Genomic DNA, 13389 nt, shown 5'->3' with positions numbered 1-13389 from the left:
TGTAATATGACCAAAGGGATATCTGCCATGTTTGATGGAGTGATCTAGTAAATCAAACTCTAAATAAGGCTAGATGTGTTTACTGAATTGCTTATAATTTTAATCATTCAATTAGTTGCTACCAAGTGGAGCAATAAATATATCTAATTTTAAAGCAAATTTATTAGAATTTTCTCAAATACCAACCAATTCTGGAAAATTATAACCTGTTGTAGAGAGCATTGTTCTAGTTCAGATAGTGTTCCCTGATATACTCAACATAGTAATAAACACAGTAATGTGATTTTTTTAAATGTTCACTTTTTAACTTTTCTTTTTTTAGCTTCTGTTGACTCTCTCTCCTTGGTGGCAATTGCAGCAAAGATGAACAAAGGAAATTGGACTATGGTGAAGGAGTTCATTCTGCTTGGTCTCACAGATGATCCATTGATGAAGGTCCCTCTCTTTGTGCTATTCCTCCTTGTGTACATCATCACTATTCTTGGAAACACTGGCATCATTGCACTAATCAAGAGTTCTCCCCATCTTCATACATCCATGTACTTTCTCCTTAGTAATTTATCCTTCGTAGACATCTGTTACTCCTCAATTATCACGCCCAATTTGTTGGCCAACTTCCTCTCAGAGAGTAGGGCCATTTCTTTCCTTGGATGTGTGACACAGCTGTTCTCATTTGTTTTCCTGGGAAGTACAGAGGTCTATCTCCTCACAGTGATGGCCTATGACCGATACAATGCTATATGTAATCCATTGCTTTATTCACTCATCATGGACACAAGGATGTGCGTATATCTTGTAGGTGCCGCATATTTAGCAGCTCTTCTGAATGCCCTGATCCACACATGCTGTACGTTCAGGTTAACCTTTTGTAAGTCGAACAGGATTATTCACTTTTATTGTGATGTGCCTCCACTGTTGAAGCTTTCCTGCTCTGACACTTCCGTCAATGATGTGGTGCTGATTCTTTTTGCCGGAGGCTCTATAGTTGCGTCGCTTGTGATTGTTCTTGTCTCTTATTCTTACATTGTCGCTGCTATCCTGAAGATACACACATCAGAGGGTAGGTTCAAGGCCTTTTCCACCTGTTCTTCCCACTTCCTCTGTGTGACTATTTTCTTCAGTACACTTGTCTTTATGTATCTCAGGCCCAGCTCCACTTACGTCATGGACCAGGACAGAGTAGCGTCAGTGTTTTATACATCCATAATTCCCATGTTAAACCCCCTGATTTATAGCTTGAGGAACCAAGAGGTGAAAGAGGCTATGACAAAAATGATGAGAGGAATATGCAGAGGAAAATAAATAACCAACGGAGTAACATCTATGGGATTCATACGTGAAGTTAGTACTGATGAAGCCTAAAATGGATATCGGTGATGCTTGCCGGACATTTGAGGACTAGTCACATATTTGACCACTTTAGTGTTTTCTATTCCCTCTAAAGCCAAACTTGTGGGTGTATTTTACTGACGGCAGTCTTTGTAAAAATTAATTATGAGAAATGTGTATCTAAAGCTTGACATTTTAAGATGTGTTATGTATGTTATAATGAAATTCTTAAGGAATTCAATATGCTCAGAAAGGATGTTACAAATATTATTTATTTAAGGAAGCACACTAATACTTTGCAACCTAGGCTTCAACCTAAGCTGCCCGCCCATCCCTACAACAGAATATCAAGAAAACAAAAGCTATTTTGATTTCAAATATATGACAGCATAAAGTTCTCTCTAACTAGACCAAGGTTCTCCAAATCAGTCCTGGTCAAAGCATTGAAAGGACTGAAGAATTAGAATGTTTTTTTTCTTCTGTAAATTGAGATGAGGGGCAGTGTAAGCTTCTAGAAATGAGGGCCAGAAGGAGCTTCTTATATCAAATTCGGGTTAGGTTGAGGATCATACAAAGGTTTCAGGGCAGGGTTAGGGGTTAGAAACTGAGAGCATGACAGCATAGTAAGAGTAATTGGTATATTAAGGGGTAAGCTTGCAGCTCATGGTCAGTATTAAATTAAAGGTCGGAGTTATGGTATCTACTGTTTTTAGAGTCAGGCTTATAATTAGGGTTAGGGTTTGGAACAAAATCCAGCTCAGTTTTTCGATCAGAGTTAGATTCTATCCCAGGGTCGTTTAAGAACTAGTTGTCTACATTCACATTATACATTTTCAAAACACTTGGCTTGTAATAGTTTTAAACATTTGTAATTAAAGAATGTAACTGTACACCTAGAGGGCTATCTCTTGTCTAATGGTCCCAATATTATCTGCCATTTGTCAGAATCACCAGACCTTTGCTGTATATCTTTCACAGATCTATATCCTTCTGTGATGTGATGTTGTGAAACCGACATATAACTGTATTATTACTAAATTAATCAATCAATAAGTGTCTTGTAGAGTGTGGCTACTCACCCATGAGGGTCTCAAGGTGCTTTGTGGAGGATCATTTGAAGAGTCAGGACGTGAGGTACTTCCTGAATTCGGTTAGCGATGCGGATTGCCTAGGTGAAAGGGCAAGGTGTTCCAGCTCTTGGCAGAGAGGTAAGAGAATGACATTCCTCTGGTTCTTGTCTTATGGATCTGTGGGACGGAGGTGTGGGCAAGCTGGGAGGATCGAAGGTTTCTGGCGAGTGCGTGTAATGTAAGGCAGTGATTCAGGTATGCTGGTCCTTCGTTGTGTAAAGCTTTGTAGGATTGAGTTAAGAGCTCGAAAGTGATTCTCTTGTTGAATGGGAGTCAGTGGAGTTGTCAGAGGTGATGCTGGATGTGATTGCAGCATGGGATGTGAAGGACAAGTCTGGTGGTGGCGTTTTGAAAGTTCTGTAGTTTCTAGAGTTGTTTCTGGGTGATGCTGCCGAAGAGTGCATTGTCGTAGCTGAGTCTGCTGGTGATGAGTGTGTGGGTAACCGCCTTTCTAGAATCTGTGGGGATCCATTGGAATGTCTTTCAATGTGGGCAGAGCATGTGGAAGCAGGACTGATGAGACTGTGTTAATTTGGCAGTCCAGAGTGAGCGATGAGGCCATATGATTCCAAGGTTACATACATGGTCTGTTAGGGTGGGGGAGGTCTCAGAGTGGCTGGCCATCAGGAGTCATCCCAAGCTGACAGTGTGGGTCCCTGGATGAGTACTTTGGTCCTTCCTCCAGGTAATGACGCCCATGTTTCCGCCGTGGAAGTTGGTTCTGGTGGTTGTAGTTTCGATGGTAAGGGAGTGGATCATCTAGCTGTTGTCGGCGTAGGAGACTATGTTGAGTCCATGGTTTCTGAAAATGGCTACGAGGGGGGTCATGTAGACGTTGAAGAGGGTGGGCCCAAAGGCAGAACCCTGGGGCACTCCACAGCTGATTTCTGAGGCTTCTGAGAGGAAATGTGGTAGTCTGACTCATTGTGTCCTGCTGGTGTTGGAAGGAGTAGATCCAGTTCAGGGCCTTATCATGGATGCCAATGTCATGGAGTCTTGTGATTAGGGTGTTGTAGACAACGGTGTTGAAAGCAGCCAAAAGTCCCAGTTGGATGAGGGCTGTGCTCTCACCCTGGTTAAGGAGGGAGCGGATGTCATCTGTGGGGGAGAGAAAGGTAGTCTGTGGTTGCTTTGGAAGCTGAAATTGAAGGTGTCCATGTAATGGTTCAAATTGATGAACACAGAAAGTTGGGCATTGATGGCCTTCTTGATGACCTTGGCTGGGAAGGGGAAAAAGGAGATGGGTCGGAAGGTCTTGAGCTCTGTCGGGTCTGAGGATGGATTCTTCAGCTGGGTTTGATCTCGGTGTGTTTCCAGTCATCAGGGAAGGTGTCAGTTTTGATGGAGCAGTTGATGGAGTGGTGGAGCTGGGGACGATGGTCCAGGCAGGGATTCATAGGGGCTCTCTGTAGTGAGCGGGGTCCTGCTGACCATGGTCAGTTGGAGTACGGCTTGGTTGTGTGCTATGGTGGCGGGTGCAGTGGCGGGCCTAGAGTGTCAAAATTGTTGTAGATCTTCCTGATCTTGTGATAGAAAAAGGTGCTGAGGTTGTTGCAGAGGTCTTGGGAGTGGGCAATGTCTGTGGTCTCGCTTTTGGGCTTGGCGAACTTCCTGAATATGGTGAAGCATCCTACGCTGTTGTGAGCATTGGCATTGATTCCGTCTTGGAGGGCTGGTTTACATGGACATGAACTTGATGTTATGGCAGAAATATAAAGTATCTGGTTATATCATAATTTCTAAATAACCTGCGCTAACTACATGAGGACATATGTGTTTTGTACGAAGGACAGATGGGTATGTATGTATTTGTTTATACAGTACAAACCTAGCTGGGAAGCAATGGTGTTCTGCACACTAAGTGAGGGGTTGGGAGATGATCTACAAGATCATGGACGTTAAGTGAGAAATACACAAGTAAATGTTCCTCACTTTTTAAGAACAAAGAGATGAAGATTATAATCACACAATGCGGAGTCAAGTGCTGAGGCCGGGATTCAAATCTGTGTCTCAAGGTAGGCCACACTGAGTAGTCTCTCTTCCTTGAAAGAAAGAAAAGAGATTGGGGTACAAGTAACAGCCAGGGACTATGCCACCTTTCAGTTATATGTATACTATAGAACAACTGCCAATGCTGCCAATATAACTCACAAAATTTTGATTTCAATTTCCATCATACGAATTAAACACTATGAGGGCAAAATTGATTTTTAGAATTAATCTTGAAGTTTTAATTTCTATTTAGTTTGTCATTTTTTCATTTGTTTCAGCGGATTTTTTATACATTACAAACAAAGGAAAACATATCTACAAAAACATTGAATCAACACGTATACCCCTAGTCAATACTATACCCCTTGGTATCAGTCATACACACTCACTCTCTACAGGTTCTTACATTCCACACATTCACACTCAAATATTTTACTCGCAATAACCATTTTTATGTACATTTCATATACAATTTGTACAGGAACCATAGTATACTTTGTACACTAAATCAACTCAATGCAAGTATTATTTATATTTCCTTATGGTTCACAAAGAAAAAAAGGTCTACGCGTTTCGAACTCCCTTTTGTTATGGGGTTCTCATCAGGACCGTAAACTGTGGATGAAAAAAAAGAGAGGGACTCTTATTAATTCTTTCAGATGTTTACACCTAAAAGCTGTTTTGTGGTTCAACAACCACCTTTCTGCATCTTACCTCTCTAGTGAATCTTCTGATTAAGGGGTCTTTTAATTCAACACGACGCAGAACCACCTAGATGGTAAATGTATATTTTAGCATGCGTAGTCAGACAATGGAACGGTTTCTCTCAAAAGGGAAAGATAAATAAATCCAACCACTCACTTGAACTCTTTAGGAGGCTTTCTCTACCGCTAGGAAAACAACACAAAAAAAGTGTTTTTAGCTGGGATATTAGATGTGTGTTTACCCCCTGTTGTTTAATCGTTCTGATGAGCTTCTTACCTAGTTTCAAATCATGAGCACCTCTGGCGAGTAGGTACCTGGCGATTGAACCACGCAGTAACTGTAAGTTAATCCACCCCCTTTTGGCCCTAATATCGATCGATCTTCGTTCGACAACCTTGAGCCCCTTTTGTGAGACGACCTTTTTTCTCCTCAACAGAATACGTTACTTCTTGAGGTTTTTTCCTTCCCTCCACCCCGTGAAGCCCTCAAGACCCGGAACAGGAGTAAGCCCTGTTCACCATGTGGTCTCTAATTGTGTGGTGTTTGTCTGTTTGTTGAGTGTGAATGTATGTAGAAGTGGATAATGATTTCACGCCGTTGTTTATTCACGCTAATACTGCAGTGAGAAGTCGAGCCACGCACAAAAAAACGCTGAGTGCTGTCGACTGTTGGATTAACGGCTTATTGATCACAGAGCACGCCGATATTGATAAAGTATGCGTGTTCCAGCCTTAGGCAGGCTTTATTGTAAATTCACATGTATTGTGGGCACCATCACTAGATATACAATGATGAGTAGTCCTACATAAACACAACCGTCAAATACGAGTTCTGAATGGGATGCACAGTAAGCAACCAGACACGTGAGAATCAGCACGGCACGACGTTACAGGCTTGTAACATGTATATTCGTGACCCTTTTTTATTTTTCCTCCACAGGTCTTTTTGCTTTTCTCACCCCTATTTGAGTGTGAGTATTTGACTGCGACAGATTTTTGTCACTAGTCACAAGGAATCTAGGACTGGCAGGTCGTTAGTGTGTCCTGACCACCCACCTTCCTTTTTTGGTCCTGATGAAAACCCGGCACTTCCATACAACAGGTTGAAACATGTAGACCCTACACATAGTGATACACACGGTCATAATATACCTCTCTGTATCCACACACTTGATTTTAATATTGTCCAGTAACTTGCAAATACATTTTTTTTCACACAAGGATACCAGGACAATTTTTAACATGTTTTGTTCACTTCACACACAAAATACCCGCTCCACTGTAATTCAGGTGTCGCAGCACACCCTGATGGCACTCGGCTATCAGGGTGGACCCCGATGATGAAGCATGTCACCAACTAGGTTGGTGAGTGAGGGGTGTTTAAACAAAAGAAGGACTCTCTTCCTTTTGTAGTCATCCCACTCAGACTGTTTTGTAACTACAGCCTTTGATGGTACTCCTCTTATGTTTTTGTAAAACTTTGGAACTAGGGGACCAGGAGTACACTCCGTTCGCTTTTGTGAATTGATCCCTTACTCTCTCTTTGTTTAACTATATTTAGGCAGCGCACAGCTGCGAGAGTTATCCTTCTTTATCCATTTTTTTCACCTTACTTACAACACCCACACACTAGTCACACCATGGGGGAAAACAAAGGCCTCTCGTATTCTACTGAGGAAATCGATGCCATTCTGGAAGACATCTCCGGGTTTGCCGACGCCAGTATCTCACAAACCATTTCCCAGACAGGGGATTGGGAAAAACTTTTCGAAATGAAAAGAAACAGAATTAGAACCATACTACATGGAACGATTCTGAAGGAATATGTGACTAATAACATGGCCCCAAAGGGCCTCCTGGTAACCAACGCCCCCCGTATCTTTCTTGAAGATGCAGCTTTCAGGAAAGACTAGGCACTAATAGCGTGGCACTGCACGCATGATTGGATAATACTGATTCTCAAAACAGCCCTACGACTTTCAGAAACCATTCTGATTGAAATTCAAAAAACTGAATCTCACATAAAGACCAGTATCTCAGGATATAAAAAAAGTTTAGATGAAATAAACAAAGAGGTAAACGAATATAAGGAAAATCTTACGCAGCAAAAAGTGACCAAATTCCAAAAAGATCTGAAAAGGTTTTCATTTGTAAAGACCTATCCATACTCTGACCCCGACTGCGTGCCAGCAACAAAGCCCGTGTCAGATTCTGATGCCTCTAGCATCTCATCTAACAATAGCAATGGCTCAACCACTAGCACAACCAAGCAAAGAACAAGAGGAGGCTTCAGAGACCAAAACCATTGGCCTGCTTTCAATCCACCAATGTTCCCGGACCCCTACGTCAACCGCAGCCATTCCCATTGTACGGTTGGCAACCACCCTTCCAACCTCATTTCCAACCCGCACCCTTTCAACAGAACCAATACCGCCCTCCTTTTTTAGGCAGAGGCAGGCGGGGAAAAGGGAGGAGAAGACAATTGAATCAAGTACATTGGGAAGAGGACGAGTCAGTGAGCGGCCAAACCAGGAGCAAAGCAGGAACAAGCAATGTGAGGACCTAGTTACTAACTTATCCTCTAGAGAACTATCACAAACAGAATTGAATGTGCTAAACAAAGGCTTGGGTTTTGTACCAACAGCACGTCTCGATAAATTCCAACTGCACTGCGAACTGGCGAACTTTTTTAGGAAGCTAAGACTCAAGGCTTTCTTCGAGAAGCAGAGAACCACCACAAACACTGAGAACCCAAATGAGAGTGGACTGAAGAAAAAATCGTCCTTCATGCCACCTACACATGCAGTTCCGGTCGAAATTATCGCTTTTGATCAGGCCGTCTACAATGATGTGGAAGGAATGAGCAGTGCCTCACTGTACCAAAATCTGAGTCAAGCAGAATGCAATGCATTGAATGACCTCCGCACCTGCGACAACATCATAATCAAACCCGCCGACAAGGGGGGCGGCTTGGTAGTTATGGACATTAGTGCATACCGTGAAGAATGCCAACGCTTATTGAGTGACACAAGAAACTATCAGATCCTGGAATCAGATCCTACTAAGGCTCTTCAATCTGAAATCAAGGAACTAGTTGAATCTGCAGAGATGATGGGAAAGATTTCCAAACAAGAGGCTGATTACCTGTGTGATACTGAATGCAAAATACCGTACTTTTACACCTTGCCCAAAATGCATAAGGGGAGACTACCACCACCGGGACGCCCCATTGTTTCAGGCATCGGCTCCTTACTAGAACCACTATCAAGGTTCTGTGATTTCTTTCTAAAAACCCTCGTGCAATCCACATCAACCTACCTACAGGACACAAAAAGCCTATTAAGTCTACTACAGGAAATCAACGTGGATGAAAATACTATCCTGTTGAGCTTCGACATAGAGAGTCTCTACACGAGCATACCCCAAGATGACACACTATCAGTTCTGGAAAAAACCTTAGGAGACATGAACTGGACATTCAATACACCGAGAGCTTTTATCTTTGAGTGTGCTAGACTAGCACTAAAACTTAACTTTTTTGAATTCGAGGGGTTTCTTTACCTCCAGACGGGGGGAACGTTAATGGGAATTGTCTTTGCTCCTAGCGTGGCGGGACTCTATGTCCACAATTTTGAACTTAAGTTCATCTTGAATGATGACAATCCCTTCAGAAACAATTTGAAATTCTGGAAACGCTATATTGATGATGTCCTTGCCATCTGGCAAGGACCAGTTGACCAGTTGATCGAGTTCACCACCTGGATCAATACATGCGATCAAAATCTGAGATTCACCCACTGTTTCGATGACACAGAAATAGTGTTCTTAGATGTAGTCATCACGAAGAACAATGAACGTCTAGAAACCAGAACGCACTATAAGCCTACCGCCAAGAATAACGGGCCCGATTCACAGAATGAACTTAAGACTCAGACTTAAGACTTACTACTATTTTGGTATTCACAGAATGCACTTACTAATTTTGGCATTCACAGAATTAATTTACTACTTTTGGTATTCACAGAAGTTAGGATTTTGTCTCAAGTCTGTCTTAAGTCTGTCTTAAGTCTGTCTTAAGTTTGTCTTAAGACAAACTTAAGTCAAAATCCTAACTTCTGTGAATACCAAAAGTAGTAAGTTCATTCTGTGAATGCCAAAAGTAGTAAGTGCATTCTGTGAATACCAAAATAGTAGTAAGTTTAGGATTGAGACTTAAGTTCATTCTGTGAATCGGGCCCAACCTCCTTAAGTTTGAGAGCTTTCATCCGAGTCCACTGAGGGAAAATCTCCCATATGGACAATTTCTGAGACTTAGGCGCAACTGCAGCAAACTCAATGACTACAAGAAACAAGCATCTGACCTAACGGAAAAATTACAGGTCCGTGGTTATCCAACAAAGATCATAAACAAATGTCAAAAACGTGCAAGGAACCAGCCAAGGGAAGTCCTCCTTGAGAAGAAACCACCAAGAGGAGAGGAAATACCGCTCACTTGTGTGACTACTTTTAATGCCATCTCTAATCAGGTGTCTAAAAGCATTAATAGACATTGGTCTATTCTCCGAACTGGCAATCTCTGCTGGGAAAAACCTTTGTTCTCCTACAAAAAATCACACAGCCTAAAAGACAGCTTAGTGAACACAAGACCAAAGACAAAAAAACAAACCAACAGCAATTCACTAACAAAAATTTGGGGTTTACCTGATGTCACAGGACACTTTCGCTGTGGCAACTGCAGCGTGTGCCACCTTACAAGTGACACCAAAACTTTGAATATTGAGACTGGCAAAATATGGAGACAACAATCCCACACCAACTGTAATAGCTGTAACGTTGTATACTTTCAAATTCAAATTCAAATAAGCTTTATTCGATAATCACAAGGATATCATAAAAGCACACATTACATTAATCAAATTGCAATTAAAAACCACATATAGGACTATAAAATGCCAGAAAAACGTAGTGTCACAAGAAACAAAGGAGTTGACTTTAACAATAAAAGAGATATTAAAAAGAATATATAGACAATAAATAATTATAAAAATTCATGTATCATATCGACTTCCTGAACCTTAGCAGCAATTTTAAAAACTTTTCCATAATAAGTATCACTTCCCTGTTCTCCCATTGTTGTAAACGAACAAAAGCATCCTTACAAGACCGCAGTCCCCAGGTCTTCAGTAGAAGTTTCAGTAAAGATTTTCTGGGTACTTGATAGTATTTACAGAAAAGTATGCAATGTATATTTGTTTGGGGTGCAATATCATCACAAGGGCAAGGGAGCAGGTTTCGGGACCAATCATTGCAAGAGGGGAAAGTAATTAGCCGAAAAAAGAAGCCCAATCTAAATCTGGAGAGGAGCATTCTTGAGAAGCAATTAATGTCAGTTGCCAGGTATAGTTGAAGACCCTGAACCTTTGGAAAGCCAAAACAGTTTTATTGTCCTTTTGGGTAGACCATCTTTTGGCTTCCAAATGGTCCATTAAGAGCCTTCTCAAGGCTTTCCTCGATATTTGCTCCAGACTCGATGGGTCAATAAAAAACTCCGGGCGGCCAATTTCAAGACACATCCTTTCAACGAAAGACATCCATTTTATGTGTTTTGCCCCCTCCAATTTTTGGCAGTCAGCTATTACTTCACGATTAAAGGTCGTTTCTGGGGTGGTCCAAAGCTTATGCCATAAGAGAATGGGCTCAGTCTTAATAGTATCAGAGATAAACGGTAGCCCCAACTCTATGAGCCGCAGCGCCGCAAGGGCTCACTTGCGGCTCGGCAGCGCTGATGAATACACGCGCCCCGGAGGGGCCCTGACGAAAGCACTTGGGCCATAAAAAGATTCCCCATATCTGGCGAAGATGAAATAAGAAAAAATGGACAGATAATCACACAACGTTGAGTTGAAAAACCTAGGATTTCCCAGTCATTAACAGCCACCTTGGAACCAATGATGGTCCAACAGTAAAGGCCACTGGACGGCCATTTAATAAGCGCTCCTGCACCTTTAAGTCCTGAAGAAGACCCCAGCATGAGGCTTCAATAAACCCTTAATCCAGGGGTCGAAACGTAGACCGGATTGTACGCACCTTCTTAACATAGGAAGCAACCTATGGATTAATACGGACCCTATGTTAAAGAACTCATTGGAACTAATGAACAAAATTAGTCTGTAAAGGCTGTACTGAATATTACTTTGATTGTAGTATGGTCACAACATCCTTTACCCAGTCCTCACCTTTTCCCAATCACACCTATCCCACTTAACTGTCTCCTTTCTTTGTCACTTTGAGCGCGTCGAAATGTCATTATGTGGATAATACATGTGAATCTTTTAGAAAGTTTATTATTGATTTAACTGAGACTCATGCTCCTCAGTATATGCATGACCCAATGAAGCAATTGGTCTTCGCTAACTTTCTACTTTTAACACTTCTTATGATAATGATACTGAATACCGAATATGTGTGAATAAATACTTTTGTACTGCACAGAAGAAGCTGTAAATAATTCATTAATGTAAAGATTTCTATGATATAATCTGTGTTACAATCATTAGACCCTGACCAATACTTTTGTACCTACATAACTGACCAAGGTCAGAGAGTTTTTAGGGTATACCCCGTTATTAACTCCCTTAATAGCATGGCGGTAGCGATATCTAGCCTGACGTATCTCAGTTAAGGACTTCGGGATGGACTGTAAAGCCTTTTTTAATATCTTAAGTGCTCGTGTACAATTATTATCGAACCATCCTTTAGATATAGAGGGGCCTGACTTAAACTGGCGGGTAAGTAACTTTTTTAGAGTTTCTTGTATTTTTGAGAAAGATTCCAAAATTTTTTGGGGGTGTTCTGTCATAGACAGACAAATATGCACCTCTTCCCATCTCGTCTCTATTAAGTTTTTAAGAAGGCCAGCAGGCTCAATTGTTTCCCATTTAAGAGTATAGCCATTTACTGCCCCTATTGAAATTGGTTGGTCATACCTTACCGGATGAGTATGATGACTTATAATGTGGGATGGTAAAGAAATAGAAAAGGCTATGGGGTAATGATCACCATATATCTGATCTAGCGTATCCCATGAGGATATCAAGGAGGCGTGCCTCTTAGAAAAGAGAACAAAGTCAATGGTAGAGTTTGAGCCTCTTCCATGAAAAGAGGGTCTAAAGGGTATCGGAGGTGAGCATAGCTCATTTACAAAAGCTAAGTTAAAATGTGCTAAAAAGCTATTTAGTGCATCCCCTGTTTTTGAGTGCATGAAATGATTTGAGGTATCATCATTTTCCGGGGAGGAAACAAAGTCACAGAGTCCCCTTGAAGCATACTGGCAGGTGTAACAATTAAAATCGCCCATAAAGGCGATAGCCCATTCCCCCCAAGGAGCTCTTTGACAGAAACAACGGCGTGAAACAATTCATTTAACACCCTCTCCAGACCATGTAATGGCATATTATTATAGAAGTTTATTATTAGCAAATGCAAAGATTTACCTGTTTGAATGGAGATAATTTGATAAGACTCCATGAAAGAATGTTTCCGTACACTCAAACCCCTAGCAATATTAACATAAACACACAGCCCACCCCTATTTCTTCCTTGCTTGCTCGGTAACGCCGGTGAGTGCAAGGTCTGAAAACCCAGAAGATGAACCGGGGTTTGTACCCACGTCTCCTGGAAGCATAAAACTGAAAAAGAACTAACTAAATCAAGCCAAGATGATAAGCCTATTTTAGTGGAGATGCCAGCCACATTCCGGCTAAGAATCTGAATTTGGGAAAGTGTGGCACGATTCATAGGATGATTATAAGATGCCTCTGTGTTATTCTCCTGATTTACCCCAGATTGTTTGGTTAAGGGTTCCCAAAGTTCTGAAAGTTCTGTCCGACTTGTTAACCCACTAGCGTCTATCTTGGTACACAGAGAAACACTATTTAAAGGTGCTACGTCAAAGCTCGCAGCAGTTTCATTCCCTCTCTCAGGGCTATCCACCCTTGATAAAACCAATGTGCTACCAGAAACTTTTGTACCGAGCTCTGATTCAACTATAGAAAGGTGTACATTTTTGTATAAATCAAAAGACTCGAAAGCATCGAGAAGAAGACCTTTCTTCGGATACTGATTTTACCAAAAGGAGACCTTACACCCTCGCTGCCTTTTTTGCTCCCTGAAAATGTTTTTGACTTCAGATTTTTAGAAGGCGCAGTGTTCGGGTTTTGATGTTTGGGAACATG

At 41.5% G+C, this 13389-nt stretch overlaps 1 protein-coding gene across 1 annotated transcript; it reads left to right on the top strand.

Moving 5' to 3' along the window:
- Window positions 1-363: 363 nt before the first annotated feature.
- Window positions 364-1485, top strand: LOC144768887 (olfactory receptor 5AP2-like). Its single transcript, XM_078652903.1, has 2 exons — window positions 364-1260; window positions 1477-1485. The coding sequence occupies exons 1-2, from the start codon at window positions 364-366 to the stop codon at window positions 1483-1485; spliced, it is 906 nt and encodes a 301-aa protein (XP_078509029.1).
- The last annotated feature ends 11904 nt before the right edge of the window (window positions 1486-13389 follow it).

The sequence above is a fragment of the Lissotriton helveticus genome, chromosome 1_1 (genome assembly GCF_964261635.1).
Source record: "Lissotriton helveticus chromosome 1_1, aLisHel1.1, whole genome shotgun sequence".
NCBI lineage: Eukaryota > Metazoa > Chordata > Amphibia > Caudata > Salamandridae > Lissotriton > Lissotriton helveticus.
This window is presented reverse-complemented; position numbering and strand designations above follow the sequence as displayed.